Source organism: Ciconia boyciana, chromosome 1, assembly GCF_034638445.1.
Source record: "Ciconia boyciana chromosome 1, ASM3463844v1, whole genome shotgun sequence".
NCBI lineage: Eukaryota > Metazoa > Chordata > Aves > Ciconiiformes > Ciconiidae > Ciconia > Ciconia boyciana.
In genome coordinates this window covers 172,116,031-172,139,375 of record NC_132934.1, presented here as the reverse complement: position 1 = coordinate 172,139,375, position 23,345 = coordinate 172,116,031, and the positions used below count along the sequence as shown (strand labels likewise).

The 23,345-nt window shown below is 35.4% G+C and overlaps 1 protein-coding gene across 5 annotated transcripts in view; it reads right to left on the bottom strand.

Annotated features, from left to right (window-relative positions):
* Window positions 1–23,345, bottom strand: part of RBM26 (RNA binding motif protein 26) — a 61,210-nt gene that overhangs the window by 9,206 nt on the left and 28,659 nt on the right. For 4 of the 5 annotated variants that reach the window (XM_072849995.1, XM_072849994.1, XM_072849996.1 and 1 more), the window contains exons 13-20: window positions 21,623–21,754; window positions 20,490–20,561; window positions 17,232–17,360; window positions 14,978–15,052; window positions 14,144–14,314; window positions 7,731–7,835; window positions 4,990–5,199; window positions 2,774–2,860 (exon numbers count right to left, since the gene is read on the bottom strand). In XM_072849995.1, coding sequence (XP_072706096.1) covers window positions 2,774–2,860; window positions 4,990–5,199; window positions 7,731–7,835; window positions 14,144–14,314; window positions 14,978–15,052; window positions 17,232–17,360; window positions 20,490–20,561; window positions 21,623–21,754 — 981 coding nt within the window. The remainder of the gene's footprint in view (window positions 1–2,773; window positions 2,861–4,989; window positions 5,200–7,730; window positions 7,836–14,143; window positions 14,315–14,977; window positions 15,053–17,231; window positions 17,361–20,489; window positions 20,562–21,622; window positions 21,755–23,345) is intronic. The other variant, XM_072849998.1, reaches the window with a different exon arrangement.

Here is a 23,345-nt window from a genome sequence, read left to right as displayed (position 1 = left end):
TGCTTTGGAAATAGTATGTTCAAATTAAAGTAACATGAATGAGCATAAATCAGCGTTAGCAACATTCCGAAATAACCGTCATGGTCACAAAAGATTTATAGTACAATCTGAAAGCACAGCATAATGTGAAATGTAGAAACAATTACATGTTCAATGACATCTGAACATGAATTGTGTGATATTAAAGTCCCCAGGTATAAATTTTAAATCTGTACATATAAATTTATGATAAATTTAAAAGATTCTATGCTTATTAAAATGCAGCTCAGGAGCTTTTTGTCCATGGTCTCATCACAATGTCACACAACTAGAATTTTTAAAAGTACTTATACGTGACATTTAGGTCCAGAAACAACTTGTAATCTTTGGAAGAAATTACTACTACATAAAAATGCAACATTTTACAATAGGGAATTCTCCTCTTCATTCCAGGCTAGAACATATATGGTCATAAAGCTTAGGCCTATTTTCATTTAAGAAGGTAAAATATTAGCTGCATTTACATCACAATCGGCCTCAGAGATTTTTAATGATTACCTTCTACAACTTCTCCAATTGCCAGTCCTAAAGTCTGCTTTAGTAGTAAACACAGAAATTCCAGTGGAAATACATTTAATATCTAAAAATATCTTAAGGAAAACACAGATTTTACTATATTTGATTGAACAGTCTTCATAAAATTTTAATTTAAAATGAAGGTGCAATTAGACACAAAGTCATTTGACAATTAAAAGTTTTAATGCTAACTAGAATGTCCTAACTCGAATTGATCATGAACTCTGACCCAGCTAAAATATCCCCACTTTCCAGAGCATATTCTGAACTTCACCTTGAATACAGCTTGAAAACTCCACCTATTCTATTTGAGAGTGATTGAGGAAAAACATACTGCTTTTCAAACACATTGAAATGCGTTTGAAATAAAAGAAAAAAAAAAGAGAGAGAAGTACATAATGTTGACTTCAACCTTTCCACCAAACATATCTCCCTTCTCCCCTGCCCATGTCTTTCCTCATTCTCTGTACTACCTTCTTTTTCAAGTGCTTCCTATCTCTACACTTCTATGTTTGGTTCCAAAATACTACCATTCCCTGCTTCTTGGGTATGAAATTTATCTAAGGCTGAAACGATTCTCCATGACGATTTTTGGGCAAAACAATTTATAACAGTAAAAACTGTATTTTGCTCATAAACAAGTATCTGTAGTAAGATACTGTCAAGATCCTTGTTGTGAATCATATTCCACCTGGGAGAAGTAAAGACTTTATTTGGACAGTGCATAAAAACAGATTATTGTTCTAGGCTACTTATTTTCAGGGAAGCAGCTAGAATATTTCTTATGTAAACAACAACGTCAAAGAATATGAAGTTGCAAAATGAAGTACCCAATGTCAGGAAGCACCAAAACTAAAAGTCCAACCTTAATTCAGTCCACTTGTGAGTATACTAATTATGACAGCTTTTATCTGCAAGCAGGTGTTTATTATTCTCCACAGAACTTTTGTTCACTTGGAACAGTGCTCCTTTGATACAGTCATATAGTACTGGTTTTCCCTATCAGTCAGTATATACTATGTACCATTAATTACACTTCCTTTTTTACAGAGTAATTACAATCTCCATACAGTTAGTGTTCATCATTGCCATATCTAAGAGTTTCACAAACAAAATTTCGATGTTTTTGTAAAACATCTGTGGCACATGCATCAAATTGCTTCTCAAAATATGTAACCACAATGATACTGTAAGTGTTCAAAACTATTGTCATTGGCTTAATTTGCATTGTAAATATCAGTATTTCTGTCAATCAGGTCACTGGTGTGTCAAGATAAAGCATATAAAAAGAGAAGAGTCTGGCCAGGTGTGAAAATTGTGTTCAAGCAACAAACCCCACAAGATGAACTTTGTGCAAAAATAGAAACTTTGTGCAAAATATAAATATAAAATGAAATCTTTCCATACAACCATACTGTAAATATGAATCCATTCTTTCTGGAGTCCCTATTATTTTCAGGATACTCCTTTCCAACAGTGATGCAAGGATTTTAAAGAAAACAAAATAATTTGCAGAACAACTATGGTTGTTATTTTGCGCAGTTTCACACACTGCCTCCACTATGGACTGAATAAGGCAGGAGGTCCTGCTGAGCCAAATGTATAAAGTCCTAATGATCCATATGTAAGGATGCTGAATTACTACATACCTCAACTCTGGATTTTAGTCTCTAAAACTTACTTCTGTAATTCTATACTTCTGTAATTTCCTAAATATCTATGCTAGCATATTCCTGATTATGCTAAAAAAGGGGGGAAAAAATAATCACATTTACACTACCACAAGTTTTCAGGCAAAGGTAAATCCAACTGATCCCAAACAAAACATATAGGCTCACTCTGTAGCCTATATATTGTCAGCCTATATCTGATGTCACTGAAATTTCAGGTGAACTGTGAGGGTACCAAGTCTTCAGGTGAAAACAACTGGCAATTAGATAAACCAAGACATCCAGCTATCAATTCCTAAGTGTTTCACTTAATTTCTCTCTTGTATCCTCTACTTAAGTATGCTATAAACATGCTAATTTCCTAAGGATTTCAGTAATATGCTGTTCTGACAGATCTGTTTAATCTGGAACTAAACTTTTGTGTCAGACTTCTTTTAAAATGTTTTTAAATAATAAGCAGCATTACATTTAATCAAATATAGAAGTATAATGTAACTTAGTTTACAGTAGTTTAATGTTGCACAGTATTTTCAGCAGACTATACTCACAGCTTCCGCTTCTGCTCTTGTCTTAAAGGTAATCACCGCATGGAGAGAAGAGTCATCTATCTGGCAATCTTCAATTTCACCATATTGCTTTTAATAAATAAAAAAAAAGCTTAGTGAAATAGTTCTCCACCTCTAAAAATGCTGTCCTAAATCAAATGCCCTCAAAAAGCATATAAAATTAGAATAGCATACCTTTCACAGCCTTAACGCCAATCAGAGTACTTTGCAAGGAATACAGTTACTTTTACTCGCATTTCTAAAACACAAAAGTGCTGCAGTCTCTGGATTTCCTGATTGTAAACATACAGGTATGAAGTAAAATTATGGCAGAAAAAGAGGTTCTTCTGCTTGAATACTTCTCTCTTGATCAGAAAGAAGGGGTCTTGAGATGATTCCATTAGTCTATTATGAAACCCTTCCACAAAAAGATTTATTAGACACAGGGACTGTCGAAAAAGTTTCAAAACTTAACTTGATTTCAGCATCTTAAGAACCTGACCCATCTATTCCTGTAATGGTCTCTATGGTATTGCTACCTTTAATGCTGCCATCACTGTAAGCTGCAATGCCCAACATATCTGTACAGGTGGAGTGCACTGCTGATGTGCAGAGTTGTGATATCTTATCACAGAAACAGAAATACAGCTCAGTGCATTTCCATGGAATTTGGAGCAAGTTTAAAAACAGCAAATGCACAACCTGCAAAATGAAATAATTAACATTTTTTCTCAGTGTTGTACTACTAACACTGTGAACAGAACTGTATTTGTTGGCATTACTAAGTTTTTTTTCGGTTAATATATTTGTTTGTTAAAGAAAGTAAGTTTAAAACTCCCTGCAATAAAACCAAAGTATAAGAAAAGTCTAAGTTCTGAGCAAATTTATGACCATAAACTGACAGCACACAGCAAGCTTTTAACAGTGGCAGATTCTCTGTCTTCATTTTTATATTCTTTGCAGTCAGTAAAAGAAGTACGTAATGAAATGCAAAATATGAATGGTGACCAGCAAAATTTACTTTAGCAATATTCATGAGGCAGACTAAATCACAATACCATGCTGTAGATTAAAAACAAGTTTTTTCTTATATTCATCATTGAAACTGAACTTAGAAATGTCCTATGGTTGACCAAGTGGATTGTATTGCTTCATTTTAAAGTTTTACGTTCTTAGTTTTACACCAAAAGTTTGTAAAGTCATTGCTCAAATGTTCAGTACATCATTCATCTCTATAGAAAGTATTTTTGTTCCCCTTAAATATGCACACACGCATATATATAGGTATGTATAAATGTTCAGTCTGTCATTCATCTCTATAGAAAGTAATTTTGTTCCCCTTATGGGTATGATGGTTCCTTTTTTGTTCCCCTATATAGGTATGGTGTGGTGTATTTAAGGGGAACAAAATATACATATACATTTATGTATGTGTATATATATATAGCTCCTGGAAACATGACAACTTAAAAAACCCAGTATAATAGCCGTGGTTTTTTTATTGCGGGTTTTTATAAATTTATGCTGATTTCTCACTTTATTATATTTGCACATTAAAAATTGCTAAATATTATGTACGTTAATTTATCATTTTTAGACTAAAAACAGAAAAAAAAAAGTAGAAAAAGCTTTGACTTCTTAAGGTTACAGAGACTAATAGACAGAAAGCTTTGGCTGCCCTGCCAAGATCTGCATATAGTTGCACAATTCTCATCTTGATTCTTAAATTCAGAAAGTTGGGCAAAAGCACTGAAAATTTTCAGGGAAAATTTTCATTAAGCACTTGTTAAGATACTTCAGTAAAGATAAACAGACTTCAGTAACTGAAAATTTGGCACTGAATGAGTCTTTGTTCTCACCATCCCTTCAGTTGTTTTAGCTTTCTATACCTAGAAATTTGTAACAATTTTACAAATACCCTGAACAAATAAATATTATAAGTCATTACTTTATATTCCAAATTTCCTTTCTTTTTAAGAAAAAACCCAAGCCTTGTAAATGCTATGCAGTTACAGTTATAACTAGTTGAATCAACGGTGTAATTTAATTTCTCTTTGTTTCACCTTTTTCTGACGCATCCTTTTTTTCCCATGAACAGGTATATCACGTTAAAGATTCATTCCTAAGTAGTATTTCCAGATTAATTGAATCAAGAGAAAACAAGTCATTCAACAGAAGAATGTCGTCCAATGAACAGAAAAAGTGAAATTGCCACATACCGCAAAATGAGGAAGAAGATCTTCTCTATCACTTTCTGTAAATGCAGAGATTTCTAATGCCCTAGGTCGATGATCCACAACTGCATGCACAGGAACTCCTCTGCCTCTACCCCGGCCTCGTATTCCTCTACCTCTGCTACGTGATGCACCCCGACCTCTTGCATGAACCCCTCTACCACGAACTGAAGAAAGAATCCCTCGTTTGGCAGCCTAAGATGTTTATACATAACATATTGATGTATTAAAATTAATAATCTAAATATTTAGACAAAATTAACAAAAATATATTCTGATGTTTCCTAAAAACACATCCCCAAACAAGCCTCAGAAAGAGCAGCTTACAGGTCTTAAAAACGTGAACATGTTAATAACATTAAAAAGCTAATATTGTTAATTATTAACAGATCAAAAATAGGATGGAAATAGGAAAAAAGAACCAGGTATTAAACATAGATATCAAAAGAGCCCTTATCTGTGAGGATAATTCCTCATAGCAGAAAGAAACTTCAGGACAACATTTGAAATTTCATTAATAAATTTTCTTGATGTGGTGACTAACTACTTAATTTAGTACTACTTGCTGACTACTTTATCTTTGTCTCTTAATTTGTCTCTGAAAGTCCAGCTGGGACTTTTATTCTGACCAGAATTAATCCAGCATAATAGTTTTTGGCCACAGAATTGTGAAGTATGAAACAGAGACTCTAACGAGCACCTCCAAGGACAAAGTATTCGCTAAAAATTTGTCTCTACATACTCACTAATTTCCATTCCCACAATACCTGTGTATCCCTTCTAAAGAACTGGCATGCACTCTCCAAGAAAAGTCAAAAGGCCGATGACAGTATCTCTGACAGCCGTTTAAAAAATAATTCACAAAAGTTATTTTAAGTTTCAAAAAGCACTTTCAAGGATTTAATTTCAACGTTTATAACAAGAAAAAAAAATCTTTTCAAACACAAAGAGATCTGATGTAGGAATCAAATGTTAAATGAAATCACCATCACAATGTTTTTAACATATCCTACAGTGTTTACAACTCAAGCACTGATAGCACTACTTCAATGCATGCCAGTGATATCACCCATGAGGAGATCAATCTGTTATGGCTTTATTAATGAAATTATTCAGATAATTTCACAATAGTATATAGTTCACTTTCTATTTTTTGTAAAGAGAATCCTGCAGGGTTTTTTTGTTTTTAAACATTTTTAAATTATTAAATGAATAATCCAGAAAGGTAAAGATTATGCTGACTCAACAATCAAGATGTATACTGTTTCGGTTTTCTCACAGTAAAATCAGGGCCACCTGGAACACAACAGCAGGTTGAGCCACAGAAGCAACACATGAATATTGTGGGAGTTACTGTCACAAAGACTATGCGTGAATAAAAGTTTTTCTACAGAATCTGTAAGAATATTGAGGAATCAAACAAACATCAAGGGAAAAAAACCCATATCCCTCTTGTAAATTATACAGGGGGTACATTTCATGCTGTTCCTTGAAACATACTGGTGTGCTTTACTAATAACCCTGTTTTTCTCCATCTACTTTGATCAGTATTTGCTGAAGGCCTCAGAATATTCATTTTACTAGAAAAAAATATTTTCCTGAAAGAGCTACAATTTTTTTTTTCCAACTTGAAATAAGAGAGACAATGAGAGATGGAGTAGAATTAGCACACTCGACTACAGTGTAACTTTATCTTGAAGGAGCACCTACTTTTCTACTGCTATTTTACAGCTCATTCAATTCACGTATTTTCTAAAATGTACGATTTATAAATAAGCTTTCAGTACATCTATGAAATATTATTCACTATCAGAATATATATTATTAACATAAGCTTTTATGTCATCTCTATTCAATTGGCTTGGCTTATTAACAAACCTATTTTCACAATTACCAAAGCTGCATAACAACTTAGTTTTAAAGTAAGATTTTAATGCAACTTAACCGTACGTATGTGCATTGTGTTCATATGTAGTTATACATAAGACATGACCAAACTTCATTAAGACAAGAGGGATTTAAGCGACACAGCAGCCTGCTTAACAGTAAAAAGAGATAAGATTATCATGCAATTAAGTAGATATTACACAATCATATAGGCAAGACAGTGTGATATAACTCAGAATAACAACCACAGCATTCAGAATTTCTAAAATAAGACACAGATATGAAGAATCTTGCACAGCGTTCTGAATTTTTTTTAAAGCAAGTACTTTAAGAAAAAGCATGTTTCTATACATTGAACACTTCTTGAAACACTGTATTTGCTTTTGGTAAGTCCTCCTCTTGAAACCAATACTGTAATATTATTACTTCAGCCTTTTTGGTTAATCTCATTAAGAGGATGCTAATACTTAAGAATAAAAGATCAAGCAGTGTTCTTTTAACTCTTCTGTGTCAAACACACCACCACCTACAGGCAACAATTTAAAAACACTCCACGCTCTCAAAGAAGTATTACTGCCACAAATCTATAAAGTATCACGTCATCTAAATAGTTACAGAATTTAAATAGATTACCAATCAAAATTAAAGACATTACTATTTCTCTACCTCAGTGGAATTCAGAAGCTGATTTTTTAAAATACTATTGCTAAATGCCTCCATCTACATGCAACTTAATACTGCACTCTGGAAAAAAAACAGTTTATGATAAAATATATAACAAACATATATGAAAATATTTGATTAAAAGTTAATTGCTACAAAAGAAGAGACAAACATACTTCCAGCTGTAGCTCTGTATATTTTCGTCTTAATTCAGTAACTTCCTCCCCAGCTTGCATCTTCTTGTATAAATCCAGTTCAGTATCTAGTAACTCTTTCTGCATCTAAGAAATTGTTACGGTAAATTATTAGTTCCACAGTTCACATTCTCTACGGAGGAAAAAATTTTCTGATAAAACCCAAGAATCTATTGTTATGTTCCTATCAGCAGGCTATTTCAAAAATACAGAGCGACTTAAGGATTGGCCAGCATTGGCCTCCAGGTAACGCAGAAGTCTGCCACAGCAACTCTATCTGGAAAACAAGTCCCTAGAAACTCTAAGGAAAGGGAATTTGAAAACTAGAAGCTGTAGTGAAATTTTAAACTTAACCAATTGTGGCTTATTAATTCAGATCACTGATGTAATTTTGCAGGCATACTGCTTACTATGCTAGGTTTCCACCTTCAAAAACAAACCAAGCACAAGCTTAGGAGCCTTCTTGGCAACATAAAACTTCAATATGTAGTAATATGTTTCTGAGCTTGGTGCTATCAAAGCTTTTAGACTACCACACAAAGCCAAAGCCAATGGAATTTTTTCTAAACTAGAGATACACAAAATAGAAAACGCAAAATTATATGGTAGCGATGATGAGATAAAAAGGGATTCTACACAAAAAAATGCAGTACAATTACAAATGAATACAAAATCTATAATCAGTAATGAGAAAAAGCATCTAAGTTTATCACAATTCCATAATGCAAAAAGCACAAATGGTAGTTCTGTTCAGACCACAGTAGAAAAAATACAGTGACAAGACCTCTGCTAACAAAAGGTTGGTCTCTGATGCACCCAGAGTTGCCTTCCAGCACATAATACCTTAAAAAAAATTGTTAGAAAGTTCAAAAAATATATAGGAACCTGAAAGGTGTCTCTGAACCCAACTTTAGACACGTTCATTGCAACCACTGATGTGCAGGTGCTGGTACAGGTGCAGGAAAGGGCTTTATGTGACCATGAAAATTGTAGTTGAAGTTCTGTTCCAAATTGGAAGGTTTTTGTTTTTGTTTTTTTTTTAAATGGAAGAAGCAGCAGCCAAATGTTCCAGTGACATCACAAATGAAGGATAAAAGTATAGATGATTGTGAAACAGTTTTACATTTACACCCGTTGATTCAAAACCACAGCATGTAATGTATTCAAAGGCTGGTTGTCAAGAGATGAAGGTTTCGCAGTTGTGACAGTTGGAAACCAAGTATCACCACTGAATGATAAAGAAAAGGGGTTTTTTGTTTCTTTGTTTTTTCCTGGAAGCTTTAAAAGAAAAAAAGCTGGATTATTCAATTGGCAACTTCAACCTGAATCCCTTTCAGCCCCATTTTCTGATTATCTACAGCAACCACAGAAAAAAAATCCATTATCTCCCATATAATGGTGTTCAAAGTTTTCAAAACCGGAATCAGCGTTTTTCTCAAATCCCACTGTGTTGCAACACATTAATGACACAGCAAAACAACCACTTCTGAAATTTAATAATGACCAGCAGCTAGAACTCACAAAGCAGCCAGTGACACGAGTGTGGTAAAGAAAGTCTCTAAACTTCTGAGGTTTATTTCTAGTGCTCTTAATGAAGACTTCCCTTTTATAGAGCTGTGCCAGGTCTCAAGAAGAAAATACCTCCTTCGCCATATACTAAGAAGCAGCAAAAGTTTCTACACTCAGGGGGAAGAGTATTTTGTGATCTGCATGAACTGGAACAATACAAAAATAGGTAAAGATAACGGCATAGCCACACAGGCCTCCTCTACCTAATGCTTCAAGTTTGCAGCATCTTCTGAGCTGCTCAGGTTTTAAACACTAAGAAAATGTAAGACAACCTAGAGCAATGTCTTTCAGAAAATTGTCAAAGTTGTAAATTTTAACTGAAGGCTCTGTTAATTCCTCACTTTCACAAAGGCCAGATGGGACTGATTGTTTTCCTTCTTTCAAATGTTAACAAAACAATGCTCACAGATACTGCACAATCTCCCTGAGAGGAAAGATACCAATAAAATCAACTTTTCTACAGTTTGGATATTTTGTCCATTATGAAATGGGTTTGCTTAAAATGTTTCTTCACTTTCTATATTACAACGGAAATGAAAAACCAGCTCAAAAACTTCATTAAAACTGTAATTCACATTAGCATATCGCCTCACTTTACTAAGTAAAAACAACAATCACACAAGGAAGTGATGGACCAGGTTGCCAAGCAAAGGGTGATGTGGGCAGAAGAGATCACAAGATCAGCAAAATTGGGTTGAAGGGGGAGACCACCTCAAGCACACACATACCAATCCACATAAATAAGGGAGGGCCTACAGAACAATATCACAGGGGAAGACCTCATTTCTCTTCTGGGAAATCAGTGCCTCTCTGAAAAGCCTGTACACTAATACACACAATATGTGAAACAAAGAGGAAGAATTCGGTGTCTGTGCGCGGTTACAAGGCTACAATATCACTGAGACTACAGAAACACTGTAGGAAAACTCACATGACTGGAGTGCTGCAGTGGATGGATACAGTCTCTTACGGAAGGACAAGCCAGGATGGCAAGCAGTGGGAGTTGCCCTTTATGTGACAGTGCTGCATGAATGCATGGAGCTCTGCCTGGGTACAGATGATGAGCCAGTCCAAAGTTTATGAGTCAGGATTAGGATGGCAAACCAACGCAGGTGACGTTGCAGTGCGTGTGTACTACACACTGCCTGATCAGGTAAAAGAAGTAGACAAGGCTTTCTTCAGACAATTGGAAGAAGCCTCCTGTTTGAAGACCCTGGGCCTGGATACCTGCTGAAAAGGCACGACGATTTTCAAGAATCACATCCTCCAAGTTCCAGAGCATGCAGGAAATAAAGGTGGCAGAAAGCTGGCCTGGATGAACAAGGAGCTCCTAACAAAACTTAAATCCAAAACCAAGGTGTACAAGAGACGGAAGTAGGATCAGACCACAGAAGGAATACAGAGAAACCATCTGAGCACGCAGGCACTGGTTTGGAAAGCCAAAGCCCATCTGGAGTTGAATCTGGCAAGTGGGGGGTGAGGAACAAGAAGAAAGGCTTCTGCAGGCCCATCAGCAGCAAAAGAAACACTATGCTGTGAAAAATCTGGGCTGACTGCTGAATGTGAAAGGGGACCTGGCAAGAAAGAACACAGGAACAGTCGATGTACTCAATACCTCCTACTCCTTAGTCTTTACTGGGAAGACTTGCCTTCAGCAGTCCCAGATCCTGAGACCAGTGGAAAAGCCTGGAGCAAGGAAGACTTACCTTTGTTGGAAGAGAATCAAATTAGGAAACCTTTAAACAAATTGGACATACACAAATACCTGTGACCCAACAGGATGCAACCATAAGTACCGAGGGAGCTCACTGACCTCATTGCAAAGCCAATCTCAATTATCTTTGAAAGGTCATGGCATTTGGAGGAGGTTCCTTGGGACTGAGAAAAAGCAAATGTCACTCTGATCTTCAAGAAGGGCAATGAGATCTGGGGAACTACATGCTGGTCAGCCTCACCACAACCCCTGGGAGGATGAAGGAGGAAATCATCTTGGAAACCACTTCCAAGCATATTAAGAACAAGGAGGTTATTGGGGAAAGGGAAGGAGAAATCATGCATGACCTTAACAGCTGACTACAATGAGATGACCGGCTTGGTGGACAAGAGCAGAGTAGTGGAAGTTGTTTTATCTTGACTTCAGTAAGGTTTTCAATACTGTCGCCCACAACGTTCTCACAGCCAAAAGACGTCCTAAATAAACAGGTAGACAGTGAGATTGACTGAAAACTGGCTGAACTGCCGGATTCAAAGGGTTCTGATCAGTGGCAGAAAGTCCAGGTGGAGACCAGTCACTACAGGTGTACCCCAGCAGTCAATACCGTTTAACACGTTCGTTAGTGCCCTAGATGGTAAGGACAGAGTGTACCCTCAGCAAGTTTGTGGACAATACAAAATTCGGAGGGGTGGCTGCTGCACCAGCTGGTTGCGTTTCCATTCAGAAGGAACTTGACATGCTGGAGAAATGGGGCAGGAGGAACCTCCTGCATTTCAACAAAGAGAAATGCCAAGTCCTGCACCTCGGGAAGAACAACTCCAGTCCCCAGTACAGGTGGGGGGCTGCCCAGATGAAGAGGATTTGAGGCATCCTGGTAGCAGAGAAGTTGTTGAACATGAGCCAGCAATGTGTCCTTGTGGCAAAGAAGGCAGACAGCCTTTTGGGCTGCATTAGGAAGAGCACCGGCAGGTCAAAGGAGGTGATCCTTCTCCTCTACTCTGCAGTGGTGAGGCCACATCTGGAGTGCTGTGTCCAGTTCCAGGCTCCCCAGCACAAGGGAGACATACTGAAGAGCGTCCAGAAAAAGGCTACAAAGATGATTAAGGGACTGGAGCATCTATTATGAGCAGAGGCTGACAGAGCTGGGATTGTTTTACTTCAGGATGAGAAGGCGGCAGGGGGACAGGACCTCATCCATGTGTATAAATACCCAGTGTGGATGAATAAAGAAGACATCCAGACTCTGCTATGATCCCCAGAGATCCCTTCCAATCTCAACCATTTTGACCAATTTTGTGCAATCGGACTATTTCCTTGTCCGCTCTAAGAATTTACTGGACCACTCTCAGGGTAAAATAACTGTCATGGGTTAAAATGCCGCGTTCATGATTTTCTAGCCAAGAATTTACCAAGTTTTCATGATGCAACTTGCTTCTTTATTTCTGGGGGTCTGGATTCTTTCCCATGCGTGTGATGAAACCCACAACCAACCATTATTCTTGGATCAAAACTGTTATAAACTATTCTTCCTGTTCAAATTTATGAAGCACTATACACCACCAGCTGAAGAGTATTTCTCAAAAACATGAGGCTTTAACAATCAAATGCAGCTTTGAAAATATTGCCAACTTCTAGGACTTTTATAGTTCAAATTCACTCTACAGGTAGGTAACTTCCTTTAGACCTCTCAGAAACATTTTCTCACCAAACGATGTCCACTCTCTTTTAAGAACATTAAAAAAAAACAACTCATCTGTCATCACCAAAAGAGGAGGAATTTCATCTTATTATAGCAGTGTCTGAATTCTGGGATTATTACAGTCAGTTCCCCCTCCAAAACACAGTGGAGTATTCCATTGCAACTGAAGTTGTTGTAAGAGGTATAAACTGACTTCCAGAAATTATAGTCTATGTCCATTTTCAGGATAAAAATATGCTGCTTCAACTTTTTCCTGACTGACGAATGATGCAAGAAGCTACAGTGAGTACATACAGGTAATTTCAGTATTTATTTTCAAAACTGTACATCACTAACTCACACTGCAGTTACGATTAATGCCTATATTTCTATGTAAAACAAAGCAGTAGTAATGCTGTTTCAAACTGAAAACTAATGATCCATTTAAATTAAATCTGGGTTGTAATGTTACACCAGCTTTTTAAAACAGAATCCCAAACTTTAGAAGAGAAGACTAAGCATCCTGAAGATTTAAGAACTGAATAAAAACAGCAAGAAAAGATCAAGGTTTTTTTGTCTTCTACTGGAAAATACACTGTACAAAAGCCTGCTCTTTTATTAGTATGCACTTCCTCACTTGATAAAGCAAGAAAAGTTTATAATGTATGTAAACAACACATTCATTTCTTAAAATGTTATTTTTCAGTGTCTCAATTCTTAATCACCTTGTGACCTGCTTAAGAGCAAATACTTCTACAAAAAGCAAATACTGCATTTTAAAAAGGTAATATAATTGTATCTTTATGCAGTTGGGAAACTGGTTACAGCCATATACTAACAAGAATGATAACAGAAAGGGAAACTCCTCTCACAGGTACAACCCAAATGCAGGTAGCTAGGTCAAAGGAAAACTGACCAGTTACAATCTTCAATCTAAAAAGCTTAATATATTGACAAATTCCAGCGACAAAAAACCCCAGAAAATTAGGTACCAGTACAGTAGTCAATTAGTTTCATGAAGCAGTTTGTTTCGTGTATTAAACCTGACCACAAGACATGTTTTGCATAATGATAATCCTTTTGCATAAGAAATACTATTTTTGTGATTTCTATTAAAAATTTAAGAAAGCAATAGACTATACACAAAAGATCGGATAAGGCAAAGGAAATAATCACAAGATTTTTAGTGGGGTTTTTTGATTTTCCAAATGATGTAATATCTGTGTAACAGTGGATAAACCTTTTAGACAATGGTATGGTTTTAAAATTAACTATGTTCCTTTAAAAAGAGGGCAAAACCAATCTCTCTTCAAATAAGACTTCAAAATTAAACCAGTATGGTTCTAAATACTGGTGATGTGGCTGCATATTTTTATTCTGCTGACATAAGCATGTGCATTCATCTTATTAAAAAGCTGACCAAAACTTGAGTACCTGAGTCTTAGTTTTCATGCTTTTTAAAGGAGCCCCTCCTCCTGGTGATACACCTTTTAATTCATCCTTTAACTTGGTAATGCTGTTAGTCAAAATTTCCAGTGTTTTCATGATTTCTGCTTTGTCTTCTGACTTCATGGCTTTATTCTTCTCCAGCTTTGAAATCAGCATCTGTCCAATTTAAAAACAAAACAAAAAACCTTTTTATTTAGCAACTACTATTACACACTGGTTTTCCACTACTCGTTACAACTAGCAGAAAAACAGAATATTGCATTTCTTTTGCTGTGATCTTCAAACTCAACATATAGGGCTTTTAACAGCTTATATTAAATTAAAATCTTTGTCTGAATCTCTGATTAATTCATTTGCCAATGAACATCTGATGTCTCCATTTCATCTGGACATATTTGCTCAACATACTTATATTATTTCAAAATTTTTATTCAACTTAAATGTCATTTTGACCTTTTTCTCCTCCTATGCCTGAGTGCAGTCATGCATGCTTTTCTACATCAATCTCTCCTGCTCTTGTCGAGTAGAACTCTCAGGCTTTCACTTCTCCCAAAAAACATGTGCATGTTGCACCCAAATTAGGCAATTTTAACTAAAATTGCACCTAAATTGCATAAGCTTGTAGTTTTTTAAGTGAACTAACAAGACAAGTTAGATTAAAACTCTAAACTTAAAATAATGTGATAATACCATTCTAAGAGAATGCTTATTTTATAGGTCAGTTTTGTAGCTCATGCTTACGAATTCTGAAATATTTTAGAGAAGTGAACTGAGATTTCACAACCGAATTGCTGACTTTCTTTAATGCTAACATTTTACCTTTTGTGTTTCAATGTGCTTCTCTAAGATTTCTTGCTTCTTTTTTCTCACATCTTGTTGAAGCCGTAATGCTTCCTAGAAGCATAAAAAAATTACAGAAAGTTTCTAGATTTTGAAAAATAATGCCAAAAGAATAATATACTATACCTCAGAACTATACGGTAGTAACTTACAATAACAGGGAAAAAGTTAGTAACAGAAACTCAAGGTACTAACAGGCAATATTTCAAATTATGTTTCGGAAAACAGTGCATCACCAAATTAGTGAAGGATCTAATGATCTTTCTTAGTTAGATCTGTGCTGGGAAGACTTCATTATTACTTACAAAGTAACCCCTTACACAACTCCACTGAAAGCTGAAAGGCAATATAATACACTACTGCAAGAGGTACAACATACAAGAGTTTAAATGTGCAAGGACACTATCTTGATAGCAACTGTAAATCAAGTCCATAAATTAAAATACATTCTCCAGTACAGTTACAAGCAAAAAGAAAATGCATTCTATTTCCTAAAATTAAAATGTTACACAAAGAAAACCATCTCTCTTGTGTCTGACTACTGTAACTTGGAAGTGACAAGTACTACCACTCAACCTGCTAAAAACAGAATCTTGACATTGCAATGGGCAAATCAAAATGAATTGAAACTGATAAATTTGTGACATATTGCACTCAGAAGCAGCAGGAGGAGATGCACAGCTGCTGTGTCCAGCTATTACTAGTGCTGCTTGAGAGAAAGCAATTGCTTCTTGCTCTCGGATACAGAATGTAGAAGTCTTAAATAGCAGGATACTTGCAGGAAACAATTAAGAGCTTTGCTACCAACATATTTAATGGGATAAAAGAGGAGAGGCAGAAGACTATTTTGCATCTCTAGATCACCAATCAAGTGGGATCAGACTGCAAGTAGACTACCTTATACAAAGAGTGTAAATGCACAACAGCCATAAAAAAGAAATAGTAATAAGGTTCCTGTATGTCTTCCCAAATACTGACAAATTCTGTTGCATGAAATGTTAGTTTTGCAATACAGTGTGCAATTATTTTTCTGAAGGGAAAGGGAAGATAAGACAAAGGGATGAATGCTAAGAAAAACTAGGGAGACAGAAGGAAAGAAAGAAGCGAGTCCCACAAAATCACGTTTTTCCACAAGTACTAGTATATTGTAATAGAAATCTCTGAAGAGAGGAAAGAGCACAAAAGCACATGAAAAAAGAGCCAATCACTTAGCATGTCTTCACTGTCTTCTCTCAAAAAAACCCCTACAGCTGTTAGGATAAGTCAATAATTTTATTATGAGCTTTTCTCCCATTTCACAGGCACTTAGGATCTTAACTGAAAGGTAAAGGCTCTAATTCTGAAAAACATGTTTTAGGGGACAAATATGAAATGAAATCCCAAAATTAGAAGCGATTTCTTTAAAGTCTGGACCAATGCCACAACTGACATGCAGCTACAAACTGCTACTTCAAATTATATTAGACATTAATTACAGAAGTTTATCAGTAGGCTAAAATCTTTGTTTAATGGTTATACTGCTTTCAATACTTATGTTTGAAACCAGTAAGATAAACATTGTCCTATATTAAGTTTTTCTAAATGATAAGAATAAACCTGAAAAAGGAGCTTTACTGGCCTCTTGAGAATTCTAAGCAAGCTAAACTACAACTAAGTGACATATTCAAGGCCAAATGCATTTTTGTTGCATTTCTTTTCTAACATTAAAAAAAAAAAAGAGAGAAAAACCTAGTACTATGCAAAAAAAAAATGGATGCAGAACTAGTTTGGAAACAATAAAATGCAGAGTCATACAGTTCTCAGTTCTCTCAAGTGAAGAAACAATTTTGGTCACAAGTACAAAACACACTGAGAATAAAGGCCAGTTTAAAAGAATAAAGGCCAGTTCCAGAAAGGCTTAAGAGAGAAGAACAGTGACTATAGTATACTCCCTTCTCACTCACAACAGACAGTTCATGTCTCAACATGGATATTCTGCTTCCAGGAAAGTGTTTCACATTTTGAACTTTCTAGAGAGTTTTAAACCTGCTTGCACTGCCTGAACATACACTGAAAAAAAAACAACAAAACAATGCTGAATTTTCTTGTTCTTTGAAAAGAAACCATCATAGTGAATTTAATCTTGTAACTAGTTTCACCTATGCTCCTGAGATGAATAGACATAGTGTACTATCTCTAGTGGTCACAAGTTCCCAATCTAGGTCCATTTTATAAAGAAGCATATTTAATTTACCTGTTTTTTCTTCTGTGCTTCATTAGAGTCTAGCACGGAAGTGGAAACAACAGGCAAAGATTTCTGTGCTGCCTTCAAAGCAGCAGGGTTGTACACAGTTTTTGTCAAGCCAGTAGAAGTGGATAAAACCTATAGGAGGAAATCATTTTATTTTTTGCCAGTGAATTTCAATTTAATAAAAAAACATGAGTGCTTAAAAATATATAAGCGTCTTTTCTTTTGTCTGTTTTGATGATATGGAATATAAAAATTTGGTGTAACAATTATATTTGGAGTTGTTGAAGTTAAACAATTTTTAAAGAGGCAGCATCACATCAGGTATCTAAGAATTATAAACATTAGATTATAAATCCTTTCCACTGAGATTTCATATGTACTTCCAAGTTTCAAATATATAAAATTTTATGTATTTGAGCATAATTAAGGAAACAGAAGACTGAGATTTTCCCAAGAACTGAACTTTTTCTTTTTTGTTTTGAAGTGTAAAATGCAATTTTTCATAGCTGCATGAATTTTCCAAGCTAAAATTCAACATAATTTTAGAGACTAAGGTCCAAAGTAGATACAATAATTCCTTTTCATATGCAGTTTGTGCAAAGTAGAGCTTGTACAATCAACAAGAAGTAACTCAAGTACAGGGAAGTCTTCAACATCATACAGCAAAGGAAGAGACTCCTATGTGTCTCTGTTCTCTTTCCTACATTTGTAATGAGGTATGAAAATTTCTCCATGACTTACTGAGAACACAGCTGTCTGCTTTACAACCTCTCTAAAGGATACTATGTACATCTCCACAATACCTGAAGATTTGGACTATTCTGTTTTCTTATCACGTTCCTTAAAGGACATTTTGTCCATGTTAGTATCAAAAAATCCATGGCTAAGTGCTGGAGATAATATAGGCATGATCTTGTCCGCCTTGTTAGCACATCACAGCAATTATGCAATTGGTATCATTTCCAGGAGTTTAAAAATACTTTATTTATATGTGGAAAATTAAAAGATGCATGCAGAATCTATTGGTCACCATGCACTCCATAAAATAGACACAATGCCCACCAACAGAAGAAAAAAAGAGACAGCCAAGAAACATTAGAAAGACAGAAAAGATCAAGAGGTCAGAAGAATTTACAACAGGAATGCTTCATATAAAAGATTTTCATGTCATGGTGCTATTTATACTATCTCTTCCCACAGTAAAGTATTTTCTAGAGTAGGCAGTGCAGAGAGGAGAACAAAAATCAAAGCATGTTATGGGGTATTATAAAAGATGATATAAAATGGTCTAAGCAGGCCATTAAAAAGGAGATGAATGCTTTTTTTTTTTTAACTTATTAAAGCACATTAATATACGCACATCCCAAACATATAGTTCCTATTACAAAGTAGCTTTAGGACACGCTACATCACAAACAGAAGACCAAGTAACGACAAAAATACTGACACACTCCTTTTGCCCTGAACTGACTTCATGGCAGAGCGAACCTGCTTCCTCATCTCTTTTAATACACAGAGAGATGCCACAGCAGATGCACCTGCATCAACTAATACAGAAGAGCAAGAAGCAACACATTAATGTCGTGTAAATCTCTTAATACTATTCAAGAGAAGGAATAGTGTGAATCTCTTCACAAGTTCATAAATTGCAAGTCCCTATACAGATCTTAAAAGGCCTCAGAATGACTGTTTCATCTCCTTTGCCTCCTGCTCTTTGGGAAGCATACCTACCTACTTTCTTACTGGAAAGTTCTTGTCAAGCCCTGCAGTCGAAAGCAAAAAAACATCTAGGACATGACATCTATATTTTCTGACAGCTGTCAATCATTTAATTTCTAACGGTTATACAGCGTTATCACTGCAAACTAAGCAAGGTATTTCCCTTTGAAGGGACAGTACTAGGTAAAAACAGGTCAAACCAAGTTTCAGAATCCTACTAAAAATGCCAAAGGAAACTGCTGCTTCACAACCAGTCTACTGAACAGCCCAGCAGCTAATCCATATCAGCCTGTACTATAAGAAAGCACAGTGGAAAACCATTTTAACATGAATTTACTCTTTGTAGAGAAGTGTTTCAGGATAACTCAACTCTTACAGAACGAGGAAAAAAAAGTATTTTCACTCAAACTGAAGCAGACTTCCTATTTCTAAAGTATACAGTATGTATGTAAAATGTAGTTCAGGAATACACAGCAAGATATTTATCTGCAACTAATTTAGGGCAACAAGAATGCAACTGACCAAACCAACAACAAAATATAGGCAAGAAGCCAAGATCAGTGCATTTAGGTGGACTTCTTGGCTTGAAATGAGTCGAAGAGACATCCTCTATAATTACAACTCAACATTGTTACCTTTGTATGCTAAGTACAGCGTAGTATCTTTGGAGTGAATTTCACTTGTTAGATTCCACTAAATGCATTAACTGCCATACTGTAAGGGGGTCGGGGGAAAATGCAGCAGATGCTTAATTCATTTCAGGTCAAGCCAATTCCCAATAGAAAAGACATATACCTAGGCAGAGGAATCTTGCTACCAGGTAAAACTTGCTGCCTTTCTACCAAAAGGTCTTCTCAAATGAACGTTATAAACACAGGGGAAGTTTGTCCCCTAAGGTGCTAAACAGATCTGGAAACACACATCGCAAACTTTGCTACTAAAGTAAACACATCAACTACTCCGTGTTCTGAAAATTGCAACTACTGGGCAAAATACATAACTCATAACCACAATTCAGATGCACCTTTCCCATCTTACCTCTCTTTGTCCTTTCTGTACTGATTAACTTCCACTTTTATCTTTTCACAAGTACTGCCAATTGTAAGACCAAATAAGAGGGTAAATGTTTACAGCATCATCTTTTAAGGGACACAAAAGCCCAAAAATGGTTTTACAGAAAGGCTTTCTATAGATTCATATGTAGTGTCAAAATTTATTTACTTTTTAAAATTTATTTCTGTATTCTTCTAACAACTCAGGATCCTGGAACATATCTAGTTATTTTCATGACTGAATAAATGGAACTTACTATATTAAAACAAAAACCACAGAATAGCAGCTTCTGTCCCAGCATGTTTTATTCTTCTTATAATCATTTAGCCATCTGCTGAGTTTTGATATATTATACTTCATAAAACTAACCTTTAACAAATAACTTCATTCATAGTTATGAAACTTAATATTGACACAAGGGGTTTTATAATAAAATTAATTCTACTGAAATTAAATGTGAGAGGAAGAGAATATGAGACATTCTCTTACCTTTTCAGTTGTTGGAGCAACTGGCTTTGACACAAAACCCAGTCTATCCTTCACAGATAATTTAGTCACATTCTAAGAGAACAAAACAAAATTATAGTTCAAATATACTTTATTTTATGAATATTCTGTTTCCAGTGTAATTCCAAATGTTAGGAATTTAGAAAAAAACATTTTTGTTTTTTCCCATAGACTTTTGACCAACAATACAAGAAAAATAACATTACAGCAGCTGATAAAATTAATTATCGATATTTGATTTTACAGTTAATATACATCTATAAATAGATTGGATAAGACAAAGGTAAAGCCAAATTTGGAATAGAAGTTTATACTACATATTTTTTGCAAGAAGTCCATGACATGCTAGCTGGCAGAGGATTATCTACACAGGCCCTTTTAAATACACTTCTGGTTTTGGTTTATAATCTGGTATTTGCAGGCATCAATTGCAGAAAGTTGCTTTTTGAATTTAACCTACCAGTGTTTTCTGAAGTGTGGTGGTCTTCCTTTTCAGAAGTAAAACTAAAGTAGTGGCACAATGCTAATAATGAGATACTTCTAACATAATAAAAATTTAGAGGCTGTTTCTAATGGGAGTAACATGGCAGATTTTGTCATTATTCATATTGGTACTGTGGTTACATTCTTCCTTGTATTAAGGGTGATGCACAAATACTGAAAACACTTTTAGATGCTGACCATCGGTCTCTTATGGTTTTAGCTGTTTAACAGATATAATATTAAAAAAAGGATAGCTTTTAGTTCTTTGGATAGAAACCAACTTTATTTTGAAATCTGAAAACTGCAATTTAACACAGCATTACTGAAATATTTTCAGAGTCTTTTGGGTTTTTTGTTTTGTTTTGTTCTGTTTTGTTGTTTTTTTTAAAAAAAAACTAAGTAAAAAGCTACAATACTAAAAATTAAGTACCATGCTTGGGTAAGAAAGCCAAATATCATTGCACTGAGGAAAACTTCAATATCAAAACCACCACTCAATCAAATTAGAAGCACTTACAAGTAGTAAATGTGTACTTGCACTACATGAGTAACTGTAACAGATACATTCATACACTACAGAACCTATTACAGAAAGAAAAACATGCAACAGATTTTTTGACTATCATACATACCTGAGTGACTTCTGTATTGGCACTCTGTGCTTCTGCAGGTTCAATATTACTTGCAGGTACCGGACCTAATCGCTCCTTGACTGATTGTTTCACTACCGGTAAACTAGGTTGCTGAACTAAGGGTTGTATTACCTGTAACACCGCCCCACCCCCAAAAAAGCACATCATAATATTAACAACAAAAGGTTGCTACATACGTAGTTCAATAAATACACAATGAAATTGCTGCAACAGCATTTAGATTTACACTTTTTTCCTTTCTATCATTCAATAGCTTTTTCACCTGATGGCAAAAATAAACACTTGATGAGACTTAGGATGTTATACTATTTGTGTAGTGCATACAACAATAACATCTATTTTGCACTTGCAGCTCACAGAAGTAATCAAACAACTATGGTCTATTTCTAATAATCATGTCTACTTAGACTATCTTAACTTCCACCTGTTAGAACTGAACAAAAAGGAGTAAGCAGTCTTCTGACCCCTTTCACAAATCTTTCATCATCAACCATTTAGTTATGGAAAGGCAGAATACAAACTTGCATCATAAAGACTCTTTTTTTTTTTTACAATGGTATGTCACTTTTCATCTCCTATGTGTTTAACTTGGACAAAATAGAAAAAGAAAGGAGGATATGGAGACATGAAGTCATGGGACTGAGGAAAAAGAAAACAGAGCAGCTAATCTTTGAACCTACCATGTATATGCCCCGACAGCTAACACCTTGACTTTTTTTATTTGACAGAAACATTAAACACTTAAGACCAAAAACATATGCTTCCAAGCAAGCTTCCTGTCATATTTATGACCCTCAGGAGGTTACCTAATCCATTCCTCCACTCCAGGGCAAAGTCAGCTAAACCTAAGCCATTACTTACAGTATCTATCCATCTAGTTCTTGCAGATTTCCAATGAAAGAGGTCCTATCACCTCTCTAGGTAAAAGTGTTTCAGTATCCTTTAGCATCAGAAAATGTTTCTCAATATCTAACCTAAATCTCCTGTGCTGCCTTTTAAGCCCAGTACTTCTTGTTTTATCTACCATAGATGTGGAGAGCACGTTATTTCTGCTTCCTGGCAGAAGCTTTTTATTTGATGATTTATTATGGTTGACTCCTACCGTCTTTACTAAGTACTTCCACTCCTTTCAGAATTTCCACAGTAAGAATTTTCCAAAATAGTCCTGCTGAGGAAACAGCAATGGTCAAGAAATTGTGCAAGACCAGATACTACTGAAGGGACAACTTAAAAGCCAACTGATTTTACATTGAAAAAAATTCAAAAACCTGTCTTTAGTGCCTGACACAGAAAAAGTATGGCCAGAAATCATTATAAATACAGATGAAATTAATTCAGCTGTAATTAATACACCAGAAATCTTGACAAAAATTCAAATACTTATAGTACATGAAGTACTGTAAGAGTTTCCATACTGCTTGTAGATATGATACCAAATATTAATTTCAATGAAAAGGGAAGTAAATATTCATGCTCCTGAAAGGCTTATGAATGAAAAATACCTGTTTACTGACTCAACAATTCGATAATTGCTGTATTTTGGGGTAGAGGAAGATTAAAGCATTGCACTTAAAATTTTAATCTCCTGTTTAAATTCTTCTTGTCACTGTGCGCCCTCTATCGCCCATAACAGACTTCACATTGTAGTTTTCTGCCTTTGTGAAGTAGGAACCCTTAATACTGTCACCTGGTACCAAGGGGA